The 25,012-nt window shown below is 40.1% G+C and overlaps 1 protein-coding gene across 3 annotated transcripts in view; it reads right to left on the minus strand.

Moving 5' to 3' along the window:
- The window catches only part of ZNF280D (zinc finger protein 280D), a 420,194-nt gene that overhangs the window by 283,088 nt on the left and 112,094 nt on the right, over nucleotides 1-25,012 (minus strand). For 2 of the 3 annotated variants that reach the window (XM_053717510.1, XM_053717511.1), the window contains 2 exons: nucleotides 2,246-2,363; nucleotides 1,447-1,647 (listed from right to left, as the gene is read on the minus strand). In XM_053717510.1, the coding sequence (XP_053573485.1) occupies nucleotides 1,447-1,647; nucleotides 2,246-2,363 (319 nt within the window). The remainder of the gene's footprint in view (nucleotides 1-1,446; nucleotides 1,648-2,245; nucleotides 2,364-25,012) is intronic. The other variant, XM_053717512.1, reaches the window with a different exon arrangement.

Below are 25,012 nucleotides of genomic sequence, written 5' to 3' on the forward strand. Positions count from 1 at the left end.
TTTTAGATCATCCCAGTTCCAATAAAATTCATGTGAAGTAATAATTATTTTCAGTTCCTCATTCTAAACTTAGTGGTTCTCCCAGAGGCAAAAAAACACCTTATTGATGAAACTTAGCAACCTCCTGTATTTATTCCTCATGTGGTACTCAGAATAACAAGAAAAAGAATGCCTCATCAGAGGGTTTTCATTCGCAAAAAAAACAGAAAACCAAAAATACATTTTGGCATATGTAACCATATTTTTTTTTAAAACAGGAATTAGAAAAATCACAAGTAAAATCTTCACACATAATAAAGTGCATGCACAGCACAGACATCCCTTAACAGATTAAGTAATTTAAAAACACTAGTAGAAGATTTCTGAGAATACTTTTAACTACAAAGATTTTATTTTGCATATCAGGCCTGTTATCCTCAAATACATTCAAAGTTCAACAAGCAAATCAAGCTGCACTTAACTTGCAGAAGGAACAAGAATTATAATAGGTAGTAGTATAACTCAGACATAGGAATTTTCAGTAGTCATCTGCAGACACATAACTGTGACTAATATAAATACACAAAATGCTGTATTTCACAAATCACTCTCCAAAATGTGAAACATCATTGCATTATACCACAATGAATGCCAAGTAAAACATGTGAGAAACTAATAGGCATATAAAACCTCTACTGAGCAAGCTCTGCAAATAAATTTATATTAAATTTAGAAGCCAAACAGAAAAAGGAAGTAGCAACAATACAATGTTTACGGTTTTTGCATATAGATATATAGGTTTTAAAAAAAATGGAATCCTTGAGAAAAATGAAAGAAGCCTCAACTCTTTGGCTCCTAGTACTTGTGAAGTCATGCAGAAAGGGATTTATTAAATTAAACTAGCACATACATACATAAGCTCTATAAAATGTATATAAAGAAATATTGGTGTAAAATAACTGACCATATACCTCCAAGCATGCACACATAACAATATACAACCTGAGGCACTAGAGAGCTGCGGATGGAGTGGTACTGAACCGGAGGAGAATGGTAGGAGAAAAGCTGGTAAAGATCCAGCACAGCAGCATGCTTATGCAAGATAAACACTTGACTCCTCAGTCCATAGGACCCTGGCAGCTAACCCAGGTTACAATCTATTCTCTATGATGGAGTCTAACAGGAAAGAGGAAGCACTGAAGAAAAGGAAGCAGCTTTATTGGTTGAAAAGTCACAATGGATTTTTCATGCAGTTTATGCTTATCCCATGAAGGCACAAATATACCCAGCAGTTCCTGAATATAAACTGGGAAATATGAATATATTGCACAAGTGATTTGTTATTTATGTCTCAATAAATGACACACAAAAAAGAATTTGTAGACAGTGTTTTTAACGGTTATGACAGAAATAATGACTAATCTTTTTCATTTCCATTTAAAAAAGTTGGGGAATACATTCTGGTACCTGTAGAGCTTTGCTGATTTTTTTGTGAATTTAGTAGTAAGGGTTGTTGATGTACTGGCACATGACTGATGCTGTTTTGGGTCACGGGTGCTCCTTGGGACACAGGTCTATTAGGTACCATGGGTGCAGTCCTTGCTGGAGTTGTTACAGGACGGATTTGGGTAAGAGGATGTACTGGTCGGACTAACGGAGAAGCACTTCCTATAACCATAAAACAATGATGTACTATGATTAAAACAACAATATCACTAGCTAGAAGCATATTTGTTTCCATGGTGAATCGAACAATATAAGATATACATACTGATCACTTCTGCTATGAAGAGTTCTATTTCCTAAAGAACTGCTGTGGGTACAGTATTGGTACTATGAATGGGTACAAATACTTAATGACTACATGGACACTGGCAGGCTATTAGGAGAGTAGGTAACCTGCCAACACCAACAGAAGAATGAGAATTATTATTAAATGATGAACAAAGATGAATGTAAAGCTGATTAAGTAGAAGGCACCCTGCATTGTATAAGATATAGTCTGCAAGTTAATAAAAATTATACTGAAACGTATTATACATCTGTCATTTATTGTGGTCTAAAATTATAAATAGCAAAAAAGTACTAACAATAATAAAGTTTAATAATCAGATTCCAGTTCCGTTTATGGTGATACATTTCAACCTTAAAAATAGAAAATAAGTAACGCATTAAATATGATAACTTCATCTAGAAAGCACAAACAATAAAAAAAAAAAATCAGAAATGTGAGTGTTGCTGTAATATTGTTAAAATATAAACGCACCTGTTGCTGTGAGACTTTGCACTCCTTGATACTGTGATAATGCAGTGCTTTGACGTAAAGCAAACATTACATTTGGGGAATTGTTTGATGAAACCTGGGGGGAGTTCACAAAGTAACCCTAAAAAATAAAAAATCCATAAATATATAAATATAAATTTGGATATAATAGTTTGACACAAAACAATTATACAAGCTTCTGCTTTAGCTAAACCAGTCTATTGTACCTGAGAACTAATAAAGTTATAATACTAATGAGTGCTTGAATCCTTGTCTTTTTTGTGGATGTATATATAGATATGAAGTGAAGATATAGATTTAAAGTAATAGTAAACTCTCCCCTTTATAAAAACAGATCTGGAATGTTAGTGATATTTTATAGATGGAGTTTAATTCATTAGTTGAAGTGAGGATGCGCTATAACTTACTTTTTAATATAGCTATGAAATTCAAATTCCCCTTGCTCCGCTGCCCACTTCAAAAGTACATTTTTCTGTGAGCTAACGGTTTGAACTGTTTTCCAGTCAGCGCTCTCCCCTTTGGGTGCCTTTTGTTGTAGCTAAAGCGCTTATTAGACAACAATTCAAAACCGTTGGCTCACAGAAAAATTGACTTTTGAAGTGAGTTGCGGAGCACAGTTTATTTGAATTCCATATTTATATTTAAAAAGTAAGTTAGAGAGCATCCTCATTACAACTGATGAATTAAACTCTATGTAAAATATCACTAATATTCTGGATCTGTTTTTATAAAAGGGGAGAGTGTACTATCACTTTAAAGGTCTGCACCAAAAAAATAGATCTTTAAAAAATATATTTTTGATTTATCTATGTTTGTATTGCTGACTTATCTGTATCTAACCATTTACTTATTTTCCGTATTCTACTACTGTTCATGTCTCTGTGTTTAGTTGTGCTTTATATTTGTTTCCTTTCATTATGCACAATTCGGTTTACTTCTTAAGCTTCAGTCTAAGGACCTTTTGATTTAAAGCTCTCTGGTTTGGCGAGATGATATAAGATGTCTCGTGAGTACTACGATACAATTTTAACAGTTTATAGGTGTTACAGAGAGACTCCTACGTTGCAATATAACGCTAAAAAAAAACAAAAAACAATTTTTTATAACATTTCTCTCCATAGCCACAAGGTTTTGATCATCAAGCCCTAAGAACCAAACGTTTTATTGAAATTTACTTCCAAATGCCCCTTATAATGAATTAAGAATTAACCTGGCAGACCTTCAAAAATATATGCAAATACAACCATTGCGCTACACAACTGAAGTTTCATTATCTGTGACCCACCATAAAGCCTGGAGAAAATTGATAAATCATTAAAACAACCTAGGGAAATTTACAATTAAATTACTTTGTGTGATAATACAAACTGTATTGAAAAGGCAAAAACAAAATTTATGCTTACCTGATACATTTCTTTCTTTCCAGGCATGTAGAGTCCACAACGTCATTCCAATTACTAGTGGGATATTCAAATCCGGCCAGCAAAGAGGCAAAGAGCACCCCAGCAAATTGTTAAAGGGACACTGAACCCATTTTTTTTTTCTTTTGTGATTCAGAAAGAGCATGCAATTTTAAACAACTTTCCAATTTACTCCTATTATCAATTTTTCTTCGTTCTCTTGCTTTCTTTATTTGAAAAAGAAGGCATCTAAGCTATTTTTTTGGTTCAGAACCATGGAAAGAACTTGTTTATTGGTAGGTGAATTTACCCACCAATTAGCAAGAACAACACAGTGTGTTCACCAATAAGGGGCCGGTATCTAAACTTAAATTCTTGCATTTCAAATAAAGATACCAAGAGAATGAAAAGAATTTGATAATAGGAGTAAATTAGAAGGTTGCTTAAAATTGCATGCTCTATCTGAATCACAATAGAAAAAAATTTGGGTTCAGTGTCCCTTTAAGTGTAACTTCCCTTACCTATAATCCCCAGTCCCCACTGACGATTATTATTAAAAAAAAGAGAGCAGGGTTGTGGACTCTCCATGCCTGGAAAGAAAGAAATTTATCAGGTAAGCATAAATTTGTTTTCTTTCCTATGGCATGGAGAGTCCACAACGTCATTCCAATTAAAAGTGGGAACCAATACCCAAGCTAGAGGACACAGAATGAACAGGGAGGGAGATGAAGGCAGGAGGACCTAACAGAAGGCACCACCGCTTGAAGAACCTTTCTCCCAAAAAAGGCCTCAGCCGAAGCAAAAGTATGCAAAGAGGACCATGTTGTGGCCTTGAAAATCTGTTCCATAGAAGCTTCACTTTTGAAAGCCCAAGATGAGGAGACAGTGAAATGAGCCGTAATTCTCTCAGGAGGCTGCTGTCCAGCAGTCTCATAAGCAAAACTAATCATACTTCTTAATCAGAGGGAAAGAGAAGTAGAAGTGACCTTCTGACCCTTACGTTTTCCAGAGAAAACAATAAACAGGACAGAAGATTGTCGAAAATCTTTAGTAGCTTGAAGGTAAAACACACACGCACAACATCCAGGTTATGCAAAAGACATTCCTTATGAGAAGGATTAGGACAAAAAGAAGGAACAACCATTTATTGATTAATGTTTCAATCCGATACAACCTTAGGGAGAAAACCTAATTTAGTATGAAGGACTGCCGTATCCGCATGAAAAATAAGGTACGGGGAAATCACACTGCAGAGGTGAAATTTCAGAAACTCTGCGAGCAGAAGAAATAGCAAGAAGAAACAAAACCTTCCAAGATATCAATTTTATATCAACCACATGCATCGGCTCAAACGGAGCCTGCTGCAAAACTTTAAGAACAAGATTAAGGCTCCAAGGAGGAGCAACAGGTATAAATACAGGCTGGATTCTGACCAGGGCCTGAACAAAAGCTTGAACATCTGGCAAATCTGCCAGGCGTTTGTGTAAAAGAATTGACAGTGCAGAAATCTGACCCCTCAGAGTACTGACTGACAAACCTTTCTCCAGGCCAACCTGAAGAAAAGATAAAATACGGGGAATCCTCACCGGCTCCAGGAGAAACCCTTAGATTCACACCAATAAAGATATTTACTTCATACCTTATGGTAAATCTTGCGAGTAACAGGTTTGCGAGCCTGAAGCATAGTATCAATGACCGCTTCAGAAAAACCACGTCTAGAAAGAACTAGGCGTTGAATCTCCAAGCAGTCAGCTTCAGAGAATCCAGGTTTGGATGGAGTAAAGGACCCCGAGTCAGAAGCTCCTTCCTCAGAGGTAACCTCCATGGAGGTAGAGATGACATCCTTACAAGAAACGCGAACCAGATCCTGTGAGGCCATGCAGGAGCTATTAGAATTACCAATGCTCTCTCCTGTTTGATATGAGCAATTACTCGTGGAAGGAGAGCAAACGGAGGAAACCGGTATGAAAGCGAGAAGGTCCAAGGAACCGCTAGAGCATCTATCAGAGCAGCCTGAGGATCTCTTGACCTTGCACAGTACCTTGGAACCTTGGTGTTTTGACGAGACGCCATCAGATCCAACTCTGGATCCCCCCCACCTGAACGTTACCAGAGAACACTTCTGTATGGAGAGCCCATTTCCCTGGAAGAAAAGTCTGTCTGCTCAGAAAATCCGCCTCTCAACTGTCCACGCCTGGAATGTGGATGGCAGATAGGAGACATTCGTGAGTTTCCGCCCACTGCAGAATGTGTCACCTCCTTCATAGCCAAGGAACTCAGAGTTCCTCCCAGGTGGTTGATGTAAGTCACTGAGGTGATATTGTCCGATTGGAATCTGATAAACCGGACTAAAGATAATTGAGGCCAAGCTACCAAGGCATTGAAGATTACCCTCAACTCCAAGATTTTTATGGGGAGAGAAGACTACTCTCGAGTCCACTGGCCATGAGCTTTTAGAGCCCCAAACTGCTCCCCAGGTGGAAAGGCTGGCATCCGTAGTCACAATCACCCAGGAAGGTCTCAGGAAGCAAGTGCCCCGAGACAGATTTTCCTGTGAAATCCACCACGAGAGAGAGACTTATCAGGGGGTCCAGATTTATCCTCTGTGATAAATCTAAATGGTCTCTGTTCCATTGATGAAGCATGCAAAGCTGCAGTGGTCGCAGATGGAACCAAGCAAAAGGAATGCTGTCCATGGAAGTCACCATCAGACCAATCACCTCCATGCATTGAGTCACTGATGGATGAAAAGCAGGCTGGAAGGAATGGCAAGAAGCAAGAAGTTTGGAAAATCTTCATGGACAAAGAATCTACGATTGTCCCTAGGAAAATCACTCTCGTAGTTGGAACTAGAGAACTCTTTTCCAGATTCACCTTCGAACTGTGAGAACGTAGAAAAGACATCTCTGTAAGAGATTTTGCTAGTTGAAAAGATGACGCTTGAACCAAGATGTTGTCTAGATAAGGCGCCACCGCAATTCCCTGGCATCTGATCACTGCCAATAGAGCTCCCAGAACCTTTGTGAATATTCTGGGAGCTGTGGCAAGACCAAACGGAAGTGCAATAAACTGGAAATGCTGGTCCAGAAAGGCAAATTTTAAAAACTGGTAATGATCCCTGTGAATGGGAGCGTGTAAGTAGAACCAATGGAAGAATGGAATGAATAGTTATATAGAATAGAATGAATAGTTTCCATCTTGAAGGACGGAACCCTGAGGAATTTGTTTAGGCCCTTTAGATATAGGATGGGATGAAAAGTTCCCTCCTTTTTGGGAACTACAAATTTGAATAGAATCCTAGACCTTGTTCCTTGAGAGGGTCTGGTACAATAACTTTAAGCAAATCAGAAAATATATAAGGTTATTAACCCCTTAATGACCAAGGACGTACGCCACACGTCCTCAAAAAAAAGACAGTTAATGACCGAGGACGTGTGGCGTACGTCCTTGGTCTGGAAAGCAGCTGGAAGCGATCCTGCTCGCTTCCAGCTGCTTTCCGGTTATTGCAGTGATGCCTCGATATGGAGGCATCCTGCAATAACCCCCCTTGGCCATCCGATGCAGAGAGAGCCACTCTGTGGCCCTCTCTGCACCGGACATCGGTGGCCGGTATCGTTGGTGGGTGGGAGCAAGTCTGGGAGGCGGGTGGGCGGCCATCGATGTGCCGACTGGAGGGAAGGGGGGCGGGATCGGGGGCGGAACCGTCGGGAGCGCGCACGGGTGCGCGCGCGTGCACGGGGGGCGGCGGGCGGTCGCGTGCACGGGGCGGGAGCGGGAGGGAACCGCTACACTACAGAAAAATGAAGCTGCTAAAAGTTAAAATAAAATGTTTGTTAAAAGTTAAAAATGAACAGCTAAGGGATCTGGAAGGGGTGGGGGGATGGTCTTGGGGGGGGGGGGGGAAGCTACACTACAGAAAAGGGCATTTTTTTTTTTAAAAAAAGGCACATTTGTTACTAAACTGGGTACTGGCAGACAGCTGCCAGAACCCAAGATGGCGCCCATTAAGGCAGAGGGGGAGGGTTAGAGAGCTGTTTGGTGGGGGATCAGTGAGGTTGGGGACTAAGGGGGGATCCTACACAGCAGCATATGTAAATATGCCAAAAAAAAACCCAAAAAAGCCCAAGTATAGCTTTTATTTTAGTACTGGCAGAGTTTCTGCCCGTACTTAAGATGGCGGGGACAATTGTGGGGTGGGGGAGGGAAGAGAGCTGTTTGGGAGGGATCAGGGGGTCTCATGTTTCAGGTGGGAGGCTGAGCTCTACACTAAAGCTAAAATTAACCCTGCAAGCTACATAATTAACCCATTCACTGCTAGCCATAATACACGTGTGAAATGCAGCGGCATTTGGCGGCCTTCTAATTACCAAAAAGCAATGCCAAAGCCATATATGTCTGCTATTTCTGAACAAAGGGGATCCCAGAGAAGCATTTACAACCATTTGTGCCATAATTGCACAAGCTGTTTGTAAATGATTTCAGTGAGAAACCTAAAATTGTGAAAAATTTAACGTTTTTTTTAATTTGATCGCATTTGGCGGTGAAATGGTGGCATGAAATATACCAAAATTGGCTTAGATCAATACTTGGGGTTGTCTACTACACTACACTAAAGCTAAAAGTATCCCTAAAAGCTCCCTACATGCTCCATAATTAACCCCTCCACTGCTGGGTATAATACACGTGTAGTGCGCAGTGGCATTTAGCAGCCTTCTAATTACTAAAAAGCAACGCCAAAGCCATATATGTCTGCTATTTCTGAACAAAGGGGATCCCAGAGAAGCATTTACAACCATTTAAGCCATAATTGCACAAGCTGTTTGTAAATAATTTCAGTGAGAAACCAAAAGTTTGTGAAAAAATTAGTAAAAAAAGTGAACGATTTTTTATATTTAATCGCATTTGGCGGTGAAATGGTGGCATGAAATATACCAAAATGGGCCTAGATGAATACTTTGGGATGTCTACTAAAAAAAAATATATACATGTCAATGGATATTCAGAGATTCCTGAAAGATATTAGTGCTCTAATGTAACTAGCGCTAATTTTGAAAAATAATGGTTTGGAAATAGCAAAGTGCTACTTGTATTTATGGCCCTATAACTTACAAAAAAAGCAAAGAACATGTAAACATTGGGTATTTCTAAACTCAGGACAAAATTTAGAAACTATTTAGCATGGGTGTTTTTTGGTGGTTGTAGATGTGTAACAGATTTTGGGGGTCAAAGTTAGAAAAAGTGTGTTTTTTTCAATTTTTTCCTCATATTTTATAATTTTTTTTATAGTAAATTATAAGATATGATGAAAATAATGGTATCTTTAGAAAGTCCATTTAATGGCGAGAAAAACGGTATATAATATGTGTGGGTACAGTAAATGAGTAAGAGGAAAATTACAGCTAAACACAAACACAGCAGAAATGTAAAAATAGCCTTGGTCCCAAACGGACAGAAAATGGAAAAGTGCTGTGGTCATTAAGGGGTTAAAAATAAAAAACGTTTATACTTTTATGCTTTTATAACAAAAATAAAGTAAGCTCAGAAGCAACCCCAGATTGCCTGAGGCTCCTACCGAACAGAACCCCCACTAGCAGTTGGAATTGATACTCTCCAGTAGAAATTCTTTCATCTAGAACAACGCTTCCTAAAAGAGAAGCTGCAAAGCCGACACAGACCCGCTACGCAGATTGCTTCACAAGCTCCGTTCCGATAAAACTGAAGTATGGGTGTCACATGAGCGGGTCTAAAATTACTGCGCCACAAAAAAAAAGTGAGTGAAAATGAAAAGGGCTATGAATAAACGGCTGTTGAAAACCGATAATTTGTTCCTCGAGTTCAATAAGGACTCTGATAAATCTCACTGCTGTAAATAAAAACGGCTGGAAAGTAAACCGTTAAACGTTGATAAAAGCCTTCTATTATTTTAAGGAACACATTAAATGTCCAAACACATCTGTCCACAATATGAATCCTTAACTAAAAAGGATTACTATGTCCCCAAAATGATCCACATGAGGATTAACCTCTTAAGTGCTGCTGTCCTTCAGTACCTAGAAGGCAAATGCACTTACCTTAGATCCACTGCAGGACAGATAACTGCTACAAAGGTGTGACAGGTACTCCACTCCCTGTCATGAAAGGAAAGAACAGCGTAACCAACTCTGGCTTTCTACAACGGGGTACCAAAGTGTTAAAAGTAAAGCAAATACTACCTTGCCGCCTTTTAACTGCTAAAAGCCACCACTACTCTTACTAAAGAGATTGACATGGACACAGCTAGACCCCAATCCTTGCTTGCAGGGAAAAAGTACCCATAAAAGTATTAAATATCTTCAGACACCGTCTTTGCACAATCTTAATTGACAGAGGCAAAGAGAATGACTGGGGATTATGGGTAAGGGAAGTTACACTTAAAAAAAAAAAACATAATTTATGTAAGAACTTACCTGATAAATTCATTTCTTTCATATTAGCAAGAGTCCATGAGCTAGTGACGTATGGGATATACATTCCTACCAGGAGGGGCAAAGTTTCCCAAACCTCAAATGCCTATAAATACACCCCTCACCACACCCACAAATCAGTTTAATGAATAGCCAAGAAGTGGGGTGATAAGAAAAAAGTGCGAAAGCATAAAAAATAAGGAATTGGAATAATTGTGCTTTCTACAAAAAAATCATAACCACCATAAAAAGGGTGGGCCTCATGGACTCTTGCTAATATGAAAGAAATGAATTTATCAGGTAAGTTCTTACATAAATTATGTTTTCTTTCATGTAATTAGCAAGAGTCCATGAGCTAGTGACGTATGGGATAATGACTACCCAAGATGTGGATCTTCCACGCAAGAGTCACTAGAGAGGGAGGGATAAAATAAAGACAGCCAATTCCGCTGAAAATAATCCACACCCAAAGTTTAAATCTTATAATGAAAAAAAACTGAAATTATAAGCAGAAGAATCAAACTGAAACAGCTGCCTGAAGTATTTTTCTACCAAAAACTGCTTCAGAAGAAGAAAACACATCAAAATGGTAGAATTTAGTAAAAATATGCAAAGAAGATCAAGTTGCTGCTTTGCAAATCTGATCAACCGAAGCTTCATTCCTAAACGCCCAGGAAGTAGAAACTGACCTAGTAGAATGAGCTGTAATCCTTTGAGGCAGAGTTTACCCGACTCGACATAAGCATGATGAATTAAAGATTTCAACCAAGATGCCAAAGAAATGGCAGAGGCCTTCTGACCTTTCCTAGAACTGGAAAAGATAACAAAAAGACTAGAAGTCTTTCGGAAAATCTTAGTAGCTTCAACATAATATTTCAAAGCTCTAACTACATCCAAAGAATGCAGTGATCTCTCCTAGAATTCTTAGGATTAGGACAAAATGAAGGAACTACAATTTCTCTACTAATGTTGTTAGAATTCACAACCTTAGGTAAAAATTTAAAAGAAGTTCGCAACACCGCCTTATCCTGATGAAAAATCAGAAAAGGAGACTCACAAGAAAGAGCAGATAATTCAGAAACTCTTCTAGCAGAAGAGATGGCCAAAAGAACAAAACTTTCCAAGAAAGTAATTTAATGTCCAGAGAATGCATAGGTTCAAACGGAAGAGCTTAAAGAGCCCCCAGAACCAAATTCAAACTCCAAGGAGGAGAAATTGACTTAAAAACAAGTTTTATACGAACCAAAGCTTGTACAAAACAATAAAAAATCAGGAAAACTAGCAATCTTTCTGTGAAAAAGAACAGAAAGAGCAAAGATTTGTCCTTTTAAGGAACTTGCAGACAAACCTTTATCCAAACCATCCTGAAGAAACTGTAAAATTCTAGGAATTCAAAAAAGAATGCCAAGAAAAATGATGAGAAAAACACCAAAAAAACAGAATTTATGTTTACCTGATAAATTACTTTCTCCAACGGTGTGTCCGGTCCACGGCGTCATCCTTACTTGTGGGATATTCTATTCCCCAACAGGAAATGGCAAAGAGCCCAGCAAAGCTGGTCACATGATCCCTCCTAGGCTCCGCCTACCCCAGTCATTCGACCGACGTTAAGGAGGAATATTTGCATAGGAGAAACCATATGGTACCGTGGTGACTGTAGTTAAAGAAAATAAATTATCAGACCTGATTAAAAAAACCAGGGCGGGCCGTGGACCGGACACACCGTTGGAGAAAGTAATTTATCAGGTAAACATAAATTCTGTTTTCTCCAACATAGGTGTGTCCGGTCCACGGCGTCATCCTTACTTGTGGGAACCAATACCAAAGCTTTAGGACACGGATGAAGGGAGGGAGCAAATCAGGTCACCTAAATGGAAGGCACCACGGCTTGCAAAACCTTTCTCCCAAAAATAGCCTCAGAAGAAGCAAAAGTATCAAACTTGTAAAATTTGGTAAAAGTGTGCAGTGAAGACCAAGTCGCTGCCCTACATATCTGATCAACAGAAGCCTCGTTCTTGAAGGCCCATGTGGAAGCCACAGCCCTAGTGGAATGAGCTGTGATTCTTTCGGGAGGCTGCCGTCCGGCAGTCTCGTAAGCCAATCTGATGATGCTTTTAAGCCAAAAAGAGAGAGAGGTAGAAGTTGCTTTTTGACCTCTCCTTTTACCGGAATAAACAACAAACAAGGAAGATGTTTGTCTAAAATCCTTTGTAGCATCTAAATAGAATTTTAGAGCGCGAACAACATCCAAATTGTGCAACAAACGTTCCTTCTTTGAAACTGGTTTCGGACACAGAGAAGGTACGATAATCTCCTGGTTAATGTTTTTGTTAGAAACAACTTTTGGAAGAAAACCAGGTTTAGTACGTAAAACCACCTTATCTGCATGGAACACCAGATAAGGAGGAGAACACTGCAGAGCAGATAATTCTGAAACTCTTCTAGCAGAAGAAATTGCAACTAAAAACAAAACTTTCCAAGATAATAACTTAATATCAACGGAATGCAAGGGTTCAAACGGAACCCCCTGAAGAACTGAAAGAACTAAATTGAGACTCCAAGGAGGAGTCAAAGGTTTGTAAACAGGCTTAATTCTAACCAGAGCCTGAACAAAGGCTTGAACATCTGGCACAGCGGCCAGCTTTTTGTGAAGTAACACAGACAAGGCAGAAATCTGTCCCTTCAGGGAACTTGCAGATAATCCTTTTTCCAATCCTTCTTGAAGGAAGGATAGAATCCTAGGAATCTTAACCTTGTCCCAAGGGAATCCTTTAGATTCACACCAACAGATATATTTTTTCCAAATTTTGTGGTAAATCTTTCTAGTTACAGGCTTTCTGGCCTGAACAAGAGTATCGATAACAGAATCTGAGAATCCTCGCTTCGATAAGATCAAGCGTTCAATCTCCAAGCAGTCAGCTGGAGTGAAACCAGATTCGGATGTTCGAACGGACCCTGAACAAGAAGGTCTCGTCTCAAAGGTAGCTTCCAAGGAGGAGCCGATGACATATTCACCAGATCTGCGTACCAAGTCCTGCGTGGCCACGCAGGAGCTATCAAGATCACCGACGCCCTCTCCTGATTGATCCTGGCTACCAGCCTGGGGATGAGAGGAAACGGCGGGAACACATAAGCTAGTTTGAAGGTCCAAGGTGCTACTAGTGCATCCACTAGAGCCGCCTTGGGATCCCTGGATCTGGACCCGTAGCAAGGAACTTTGAAGTTCTGACGAGAGGCCATCAGATCCATGTCTGGAATGCCCCACAGCTGAGTGACTTGGGCAAAGATTTCCGGATGGAGTTCCCACTCCCCCGGATGCAATGTCTGACGACTCAGAAAATCCGCTTCCCAATTTTCCACTCCTGGGATGTGGATAGCAGACAGGTGGCAGGAGTGAGACTCCGCCCATAGAATGATTTTGGTCACTTCTTCCATCGCCAGGGAACTCCTTGTTCCCCCCTGATGGTTGATGTACGCAACAGTTGTCATGTTGTCTGATTGAAACCGTATGAACTTGGCCCTCGCTAGCTGAGGCCAAGCCTTGAGAGCATTGAATATCGCTCTCAGTTCCAGAATATTTATCGGTAGAAGAGATTCTTCCCGAGACCAAAGACCCTGAGCTTTCAGGGATCCCCAGACCGCGCCCCAGCCCATCAGACTGGCGTCGGTCGTGACAATGACCCACTCTGGTCTGCGGAATGTCATCCCTCGTGACAGGTTGTCCAGGGACAGCCACCAACGGAGTGAGTCTCTGGTCCTCTGATTTACTTGTATCTTCGGAGACAAGTCTGTATAGTCCCCATTCCACTGACTGAGCATGCACAGTTGTAATGGTCTTAGATGAATGCGTGCAAAAGGAACTATGTCCATTGCCGCTACCATCAACCCGATCACTTCCATGCACTGAGCTATGGAAGGAAGAGGAACGGAATGGAGTATCCGACAAGAGTCTAGAAGTTTTGTTTTTCTGGCCTCTGTCAGAAAAATCCTCATTTCTAAGGAGTCTATTATTGTTCCCAAGAAGGGAACCCTTGTTGACGGAGATAGAGAACTCTTTTCCACGTTCACTTTCCATCCGTGAGATCTGAGAAAGGCCAGGACAATGTCCGTGTGAGCCTTTGCTTGAGGAAGGGACGACGCTTGAATCAGAATGTCGTCCAAGTAAGGTACTACAGCAATGCCCCTTGGTCTTAGCACAGCTAGAAGGGACCCTAGTACCTTTGTGAAAATCCTTGGAGCAGTGGCTAATCCGAAAGGAAGCGCCACGAACTGGTAATGTTTGTCCAGGAATGCGAACCTCAGGAACCGATGATGTTCCTTGTGGATAGGAATATGTAGATACGCATCCTTTAAATCCACCGTGGTCATGAATTGACCTTCCTGGATGGAAGGAAGAATAGTTCGAATGGTTTCCATCTTGAACGATGGAACCTTGAGAAACTTGTTTAAGATCTTGAGATCTAAGATTGGTCTGAACGTTCCCTCTTTTTTGGGAACTATAAACAGATTGGAGTAGAACCCCATCCCTTGTTCTCTTAATGGAACGGGATGAATCACTCCCATTTTTAACAGGTCTTCTACACAATGTAAGAATGCCTGTCTTTTTATGTGGTCTGAAGTCAACTGAGACCTGTGGAACCTCCCCCTTGGGGGAAGTCCCTTGAATTCCAGAAGATAACCTTGGGAGACTATTTCTAGCGCCCAAGGATCCAGAACATCTCTTGCCCAAGCCTGAGCGAAGAGAGAGAGTCTGCCCCCTACCAGATCCGGTCCCGGATCGGGGGCCAACATTTCATGCTGTCTTGGTAGCAGTGGCAGGTTTCTTGGCCTGCTTTCCCTTGTTCCAGCCTTGCATTGGTCTCCAAGCTGGCTTGGCTTGAGAAGTATTACCCTCTTGCTTAGAGGACGTAGCACTTTGGGCTGGTCCGTTTCTACGAAAGGGACGAAAATTAGGTTTATTTTTTGCCTTGAAAGGCCGATCCTGAGGAAGGGCGTGGCCCTTACCCCCAGTGATATCCGAGATAATCTCTTTCAAGTCAGGGCCAAACAGCGTTTTCCCCTTGAAAGGAATGTTAAGTAGCTTGTTCTTGGAAGACGCATCAGCCGACCAAGATTTCAACCAAAGCGCTCTGCGCGCCACAATAGCAAACCCAGAATTCTTAGCCGCTAACCTAGCCAATTGCAAAGTGGCGTCTAGGGTGAAAGAATTAGCCAATTTGAGAGCATTGATTCTGTCCATAATCTCCTCATAAGGAGGAGAATCACTGTCGACCGCCTTTATCAGCTCATCGAACCAGAAACATGCGGCTGTAGCGACAGGGACAATGCATGAAATTGGTTGTAGAAGGTAACCCTGCTGAACAAACATCTTTTTAAGCAAACCTTCTAATTTTTTATCCATAGGATCTTTGAAAGCACAACTATCCTCTATGGGTATAGTGGTGCGTTTGTTTAAAGTGGAAACCGCTCCCTCGACCTTGGGGACTGTCTGCCATAAGTCCTTTCTGGGGTCGACCATAGGAAACAATTTTTTAAATATGGGGGGAGGGACGAAAGGAATACCGGGCCTTTCCCATTCTTTATTAACAATGTCCGCCACCCGCTTGGGTATAGGAAAAGCTTCTGGGAGCCCCGGCACCTCTAGGAACTTGTCCATTTTACATAGTTTCTCTGGGATGACCAACTTGTCACAATCATCCAGAGTGAATAATACCTCCTTAAGCAGAATGCGGAGATGTTCCAACTTAAATTTAAATGCAATCACATCAGGTTCAGCTTGTTGAGAAATGTTCCCTGAATCAGTAATTTCTCCCTCAGACAAAACCTCCCTGGCCCCATCAGACTGAGTTAGGGGCCCTTCAGAAATATTAATATCAGCGTCGTCATGCTCTTCAGTATCTAAAACAGAGCAGTCGCGCTTACGCTGATAAGTGTTCATTTTGGCTAAAATGTTTTTGACAGAATTATCCATTACAGCCGTTAATTGTTGCATAGTAAGGAGTATTGGCGCGCTAGATGTACTAGGGGCCTCCTGAGTGGGCAAGACTCGTGTAGACGAAGGAGGGAATGATGCAGTACCATGCTTACTCCCCTCACTTGAGGAATCATCTTGGACATCATTGTCATTGTCACATAAATCACATTTATTTAAATGAATAGGAATTCTGGCTTCCCCACATTCAGAACACAGTCTATCTGGTAGTTCAGACATGTTAAACAGGCATAAACTTGATAACAAGTACAAAAAACGTTTTAAAATAAAACCGTTACTGTCACTTTAAATTTTAAACTGAACACACTTTATTACTGCAAATGCGAAAAAACATGAAGGAATTGTTCAAAATTCACCAAATTTTCACCACAGTGTCTTAAAGCCTTAAAAGTATTGCACACCAAATTTGGAAGCTTTAACCCTTAAAATAACGGAACCGGAGCCGTTTTGAACTTTAACCCCTTTACAGTCCCTGGTATCTGCTTTGCTGAGACCCAACCAAGCCCCAAGGGGAATACGATACCAAATGACGCCTTCAGAAAGTCTTTTCTAAGTATCAGAGCTCCTCTCACATGCGACTGCATGCCATGCCTCTCAAAAACAAGTGCGCAACACCGGCGCGAAAATGAGGCTCTGCCTATGCTTTGGGAAAGCCCCTAAAGAATAAGGTGTCTAAAACAGTGCCTGCCGATATTATTATATCAAAATACCCAGATAAAATGATTCCTCAAGGCTAAATATGTGTTAATAATCAATCGATTTAGCCCAAAAAAAGTCTACAGTCTTAAGCCCTTTTTGAAGCCCTTATTTACAATCGTAATAAACATGGCTTACCGGATCCCAGAGGGAAAATGACAGCTTCCAGCATTACATCGTCTTGTTAGAATGTGTCATACCTCAAGCAGCAAGAGACTGCTCACTGTTCCCCCAACTGAAGTTAATTGCTCTCAACAGTCCTGTGTGGAACAGCCATGGATTTTAGTGACGGTTGCTAAAATCCTTTTCCTCATACAAACAGAAATCTTCATCTCTTTTCTGTTTCTGAGTAAATAGTACATACCAGCACTATTTCAAAATAACAAACTCTTGATTGAATAATAAAAACTACAGTTAAACACTAAAAAACTCTAAGCCATCTCCGTGGAGATGTTGCCTGTACAACGGCAAAGAGAATGACTGGGGTAGGCGGAGCCTAGGAGGGATCATGTGACCAGCTTTGCTGGGCTCTTTGCCATTTCCTGTTGGGGAAGAGAATATCCCACAAGTAAGGATGACGCCGTGGACCGGACACACCTATGTTGGAGAAATACAAGTCTTCCAGACTCGATAATATATCATCCTAGATACAGATTTACGAGCCTGCAACATAGTATTAATTACGGAGTCAGAGAAAACCTCTATGACTGAGAATCAAGCGTTCAATCTCCATACTTTCAATTTAAGGATTTGAGATCCTGATGGAAAAAAAGGACCTTGTGATAGAAGGTCTGGTCTTAACGGAAGAGTCCACAGATGGCAAGGAGCCATCCGGACAAGATCCGCATACCAAAACCTGTGAGGCCATGCTGGAGCCACCAGGAGAAAAAACGAACGCCCCTTTAGAATTTTGGAAATCACTCTTGAAAGAAGAACTAGAGGCGGAAAGATATAGCAGGATGATATTTCCAAGGAAGTGACAATGCATCCACTGCTTCCGCCTGAGGATCCCTGGATCTGGACAGATACCTGGGAAGCTTCTTGTTTAGATGAGAAGCCATCAGATCTATTTCTGGAAGTCCCCATATTTGAACAATCTGAAGAAATACCTCTGGGTGAAGAGACCATTCGCCCGGATGTAGCATTTGGCGACTGAGATAATCCGCTTCCCAATTGTCTATACCTGAGATATGAACCGCAGAAATTAGACAGGGGCTGGATTTCACCCATACAAGTATTCGAGATACTTCCTTTATAGCCAGAGGACTGTGAGTCCCTCTTGATGATTGACATATGCCACATTTGTGACATTGTCCGTCTGTAAACAAATGAACAACTCTCTCTTTAGAAGAGGCCATGACTGAAGAGCTCTGAAAATTGCACGGAGTTCCAAAATGTTGATTGGAAATCTCACCTCCTGAGATTCCCAAACCCCTTGTGCTGTCAGAAACCCCCATACAGCTCCCCAACCTGTCATACTTGCATCTATTGAGATCACAGTCCAGGTTGGAAGAACAAAAGAAGCCCCCTGAACTAAATGATGGTGGTCTGTACCACGTCAGAGGGTGTCGAACAATCGGTTTTAAAGATATTAAATGAGATATCTTTGTATAATCCTTGCACCACTGGTTCAGCATACAGAGCTGAAGAGGTCGCATGTGAAAATGAGCAAAGGGGAACACGTCCAATGCAGCAGTCATAAGAACCTAGAATTTCCATGCATAAGGCTACCAAAGGGAATGATTGAGACTGAAGGTTTCGATAAGCTGAAACCAAATTCAGACGTCTCTTGTCCGACAGAGAAAGAGTCATGGACACTGAATCTAACTGGAAACCTAAAAAAAAAAAAAAGGTTACTCTTGTCTGAGGAATCAACAAACTGATTGGTTAATTGATCCTCCAACCATGTTCTTGAAGAAACAACACTCATAAAAAGCTGGAAAGGATCTTTCCATTGAAAATGAGCAAAGGGAATAGAATCCAATGCTGTTAAAACTTCTATGCATATATAGCAACTGAAGGAAAAAATAGAGACTAAAGGTACCGACAGACGGAACCCAATACAAATTGTCCCTTGTCCGATAGAGTTACATAGGGGGGGCGGAGCCAACAGCTGAAGTAGCAGGACGTGTTTATACAGAGCTCCCGCTGTTGGATTAAATAACCTATCATTATGAGCAAGTAGAGGACTTTTGTACAATTATGTCTCTCACTAACTGATCCCCAGAACTCAGGGCAATTACTTTGGGTCGCAGAACTGAAGCATTGGTCACTACACCGACACAAGAACTGTTGGGCCTGGTATCAATGTTATATGGAACGGCCGCCATATTAGAGAATGCACCGCAACTTTACCAGAGAATCTCCTATTATACATTAGCTCAGATCTAATATGGAAAGACAGATCATTTCTTCTCTGCAGGGCTTATCGAGCTCATTAGATGCCCACCACCACGCACTCGTTGGGGAGCTGAGGGCAGCTATGAACCTGAAGCAGGCTATGCCGAAAACATGTGAGCCCGAGAGAGAATTAGAGCATTGCGCGTCAAACACATTACCAAGAGGAGTGGATAGACTCCAAGACCTACGAGAGGTTACAGAAATCCAGAACCCCGAGCCTGAGTTACCGGTACAACTATGTTCTTGCAGGCGATGCAACCTCCACAGTCTTCAGACGTGCATACAGTTTCTAAGCAGTATTGTGTGACGCAGCTAGAGGTGATCCGGAGACAGCAGGGGGAAATGACTCAGATCTGTAAACTGAAAGCCGCAATTAGCGCTCCCATTGCCACCGCGGAGTCTGCCTTGATCAGAAGCTCAGACCAGAGGGTGCCGCCGAACGAGTCCCTAGAAGCTCAGACCCAGTCAAAGTTTTCTCCCGTCAACACTAAACTAGACTTATGTAGGCTCGGCTGTTCCGTGATTCAGGGACAGCTGCACCTTAGAACCTGAGTGGGCTGAATTTGACTCTTCCTCGAAGTCAGTCATGGAGTGCTGCGACATGATTCCTGGTCTGTAGGTAACTGGACATGTAGATATTGCGGTTCATGATTGTTATAGCGGGCGGTTACACGAAGTCTGGATCTTGCCTGTGGACTATAGTGGGCTGAATTTACCCACAAGATATCACTCTCCAACTCCTAAGACTTATCACATTAGAACCCTGACTCTCCTTAAAACTCCATTAAGACTCAGTCATCCATGAAAGCTCGACAGTTTGATAACAGACTGAGTGTGAACTTTTGGGCATTTTTGAAGATTATATGTTCATTGTGCATTCCTAATGTTACTATAGTAGTTATACCTCCATGCATACCCATCTACCGACTATTAGATTTTACTAACACATAGTTATATACATATACATGGATTATAAGTGTTTATATCTTTTAACACTGAGCATCATGTAGTTGGTTTCTGCCATACTGTCTCCTACTTCTACCTTCCTTTAAGCAGCACGCTGTTTAGACATAACTATAAGGCCAGCTGATTTTCCAGTATAGGGCTGTCTATATGTGCTTAGATCTGCAGAATTGTTAAATAGGTTATACTTCACTCATAAGTTTGGGGATATCTAGGTTATCTGCACTCCAAGTGATTTATGTATAAGCAGCTAGATTATGGCTTAAGCTAACTCTTGTATAGATAGCACCACTACGTTTCATTTTTTTATATTTCTAGCTGGCTATCACACTATGCTATTAGCAAATTTCATATGCTTAGGAGATTAGATAGCTTTTAGTGTTGGATGACAGTTTAGCATGTTAGGGAGGCCCAGCAGCCTTTATCTCATTCTGGAACTTAGCTACCTGTAGATGTCTCATACAAGACATCTCTTCACCTAGAAGCTTCCTACCTTAATTCCTGCAATTACTTTTCAAGCCTGTCTATATAGCCCATTTATATCCCAAGCCTCCCTGTTAGAGGCCGAGACAGGCAACGTGTCTGTACCACTTTAGATTCTTGATCTTAGCTTTGTGATTGCCTTAACATCCCTCTTGCTTTATCTTATGGCATTTTAAGGGAGGTCTAATAATTGAATAGAATTAATATGTGTTTTCTGAACTATCTATAGTGTTATCATACCTAAACTACTTTCATATGCTAACATTGTTATTTGCTATCGCTATACGTATGTTACATAAGTTATTATGACCTTCATTTGCCACAGGGTTCACCACATGTCTGTTGTATATGTCTAGTGCAGATCTATATTATACCATATTTAGCATGCCATGTATTTTCTTATGGTTAATATCTGCTGTACAATGTTTCATAATTTGAAGCTCTTAGGTTTATTTAGAGGAACTCCACCTGCTGCGGCCTTAACCTTTTCTATTATAGCCTTCTGGTAAATTGTTCAGGCCAATTAAATACTGCATAGGCTACTATAATTATCAATTTTTATGATAACATCTATATACTACTCCAATATATAGGTATAGCGTGTATGTAGTAGCTAGTTTTATATAGTACCCTCTAGGTTACAAGTACGGATTGTATATAGCAACATGTCTAATGCTGTGTCTCTAGTGTATTGGTACAGTTTGTATATAGTAACAAGCCTATCACAGTGTAGGTGTAACCTAGCTCACTGAATTATTTGCCCCAACATTCCCTCTACCTACAACAACAGCATGATATATAACCTTACTTTTGGATATTGTAGACGCTGCTGGGCCGTGTTCACTGGGAAGGCACGGCTCAGCATAATAGTTGACTTAATGAGCTTGGTCTGAGACATGTATATAATACCTAATGGCATGCATAGTTACAGAGAAATTGGTCTGTTCGTTTCTAGACGAAACATACACTACTTAGATGTTACTAAATAATATTGTTATAATTCTGTTTAATAGAGTACTTACAAGCCCTAAATCTTTAGTATATTTACCAATTTCACATGCTACCTGGCTCCGCCCTCCTTCTCCCCCCCCTCTCCCCCTCCTATTTTATATTGAGCGGCTCTCGCCCGCTGCATCCCCCTTCCCCATAAAACTATAGAGCCATCCCCTCCCTAGCGCTATTCTTATATGGTTAAATACTTTAATCTTTCTTTTATTTAGCTGGGAGAGGTTCATTTTTACTTTTGTTACTGTTAAGATACTCTATGATAAAACTGAAGTCCCTTTATATGATAACCCACATTTTATAGTTACACCTGAAATATTTGAATATATTACTTTGCTAATAGTACTATGTATACATCTATTTGTAAATGTTTTGGGTATACCTTTTATATATTGTATTTGACTACGACTTCAATAAAAAATTGTTTAAAAAAAAAAAAAAAAAGACAGTTACATAAACCATCTGGAAACCTAAAAAAGGTGACCCTTACGTGAGGAATCAAGAACTTTTGAAAAAAAGATCCTCTAACTATGTCCTGAAGAGCAAGTGAATCATATGAGATTCCGCATCCTCAGGAAATAATCTGAATGAAAACAGAAAAATGAAAAATATGCATTTATTGTATCTAATGAAAACAAATAATGCTATCAGTGACCATAAAAAGGCAGAATAGTTTGAATAAAACTCCAAAACCCAGTTCCTAAAAAAGGAACTGGAAGAAATACCCCAGAAGATTCCAGGTCTGAGCAGCGCTTGAACCCCATGTGTACCCAGCCATGCTACAACAGTATCCAAAATATATAGGACAGAAACACACTTAAAGAAAGTGTTAGCCTTACTGGAATAAAATCAAAGAAATTTGGACAAAATAGAACCAAATAAATTTCAAAGAAGTCTTAACCTGCCCCTTACCAGCCAAGCTGGAATACGGCACGTACATCGCAATATTAGGGAGCTGATTTCGAACCCCAATTATAAACATGTTACTTGGGAAAGAACTCAGGAATTTGTTCCTTAATAAGAACAACCAAACTAGTATAAGCTTAAAGTTTTAGTCTTAGAACTCAATCTTGAAGCCCATAGTAACAGTTAAGAATTGAATCCAATTATAAAACAAATAATTGATTTATCTTAGAACAAAAGAACTAGTTACCTTAATATCCAAAATAATCAACACCTCTTCAACAAAGAACAAATGTACTTTAATAAAAAAATTATAAAAAAGTAGATTTGTTAGTGTCAATATCTGATGAAGAGAATTTCTGAAAGAGAAAAAAACATCATCAGAGAAGGATAAATCAGTATGTTGTTGGTCATTTGAAACTTCAATAATTAAAAAAGAAGTGAAAAAAGACCTAAAAATTGTATTAGAAGGCACGAAGTCAGACAAAGCCTTAATCAGAAAAAATATTTCTTATAAATCTTCTAAACATTTCTTGTACTTAAGAATGGAAATGTATAAAGCATAAATACTAATGGAATCTGCATGTAAAAGTATATCATAATAACTTATTACAAACCATAGCTAAAGATAAACATTTATAACATTTAAAATAAATGAACTTAGCTTTGGTAGAACTGAAACTCAGTTAAGCATTTTTCCAGAAGTGGCTTCTGACTCAGGGTTACTCGCAGACATCTTGCAATATGTAATAGAAAAAACAACATATAAAGCAAAATTGATCAAATTCCTTAAATGACAGTTTCAGGAATGGGAAAAAATGCTAGTGAACAAGCTTCTAGCAACCAGAAGCAATAATTAATGAGACTTAAATAATGTGGAGACAATAGTGACGCCCATATTTTTTAGCGCCAAAAAAAGACACCCACATTATTTGGCGCCTAAATGCTTTTGGCGCCAAAAATGACGCCACATCCTGAACGCCGACACTTTTGGCGCAAAAAAACGTCAAAAAAATGACGCAACTTCCGGCGACACGTATGACGCCGGAAACAGAAAAAAACATTTGCGCCAAAAAAGTCAGCGCCAAGAATGACGCAATAAAATGAAGCATTTTCAGCCCCCGCGAGCCTAATAGCCCACAGGGAAAAAGTCAAATTTTAAGGTAAGAAAAAAATGATTAATTCATATGCATTATCCCAAATATGAAACCAACTGTCTGAAATAAGGAACGTTGAACATCCTGAGTCAAGGCAAATAAATGTTTGAACACATATATTTAGAACTTTATATAAAAGTGCCCAACCATAGCTTAGAGTGTCACAGAAAATTAGACTTACTTACCCCAGGACACTCATCTACAAGTAGTAGAAAGCCAAACCAGTACTGAAACGAGAATCAGTAGAGGTAATGGTATATATAAGAGTATATCGTCGATCTGAAAAGGGAGGTAAGAGATGAATCTCTACGACCGATAACAGAGAACCTATGAAATAGACCCCGTAGAAGGAGATCATTGAATTCAAACAGGCAATACTCTCCTCACATCCCTCTGACATTCACTGCACGCTGAGAGGAAAACCGGGCTCCAACCTGCTGCGGAGCGCATATCAACGTAGAATCTAGCACAAACTTACTTCACCACCTCCATAGGAGGCAAAGTTTGTAAAACTGATTTGTGGGTGTGGTGAGGGGTGTATTTATAGGCATTTGAGGTTTGGGAAACTTTGCCCCTCCTGGTAGGAATGTATATCCCATACGTCACTAGCTCATGGACTCTTGCTAATTACATGAAAGAAAATGGGTTTAGTGTCCCTTTATTTCATGATTCAGATAGAGCATGCAATTTTAACCAACTTTCTAATTTACTCCTATTATCAATTTTTCTTCGTTCTCTTGCAATATTTAAAAAGCAGGAATGTGATGCATAGGAGCCGGCCCATTTTTGGTTGAGAACATGGGTTATGCTTGCTTAAAATTTAAGCCTCCAATAAAATAAGCAAGCCCTATCCATGGTGCTGAACCTAAAATGGGCTGGCTGCTAAGATTTACATTCCTGCTTTTAAATTAAAGATAGATAGAGAACGAAGAAAAAACGATAATAGGTGTAAATTAGAAAGTTGCTTAAAATTTCATGCTCTATCTGAATCATGAAAGAAAAACATTGGGTTCAGTGTCCCTTTAACAGCTCTGCTGGGGTGCTCTTTGCCTCCTCCTGCTGGCCAGTAGTTGAATATCCCACTAGTAATTGGAAAGACATTGTTGACTCTCCATGCCATAGGAAAGAAAAACAAAATCATCAGTTTGCAATACTAATGAACTCTCTCACTGGGATGGTTAATGAGGTTTTTTTCCTTTTCTCAACTCACAATCAAAATAAGAATTTCATAATGATATTAACTGGGTTAGCGAACAATTTTATTAAAAGGTCATAGCAATGAAAAATAAAGGAAATCATTAATTCAG

This window comes from Bombina bombina, chromosome 6 (assembly GCF_027579735.1).
Source record: "Bombina bombina isolate aBomBom1 chromosome 6, aBomBom1.pri, whole genome shotgun sequence".
Taxonomy (NCBI): Eukaryota; Metazoa; Chordata; class Amphibia; order Anura; family Bombinatoridae; genus Bombina; species Bombina bombina.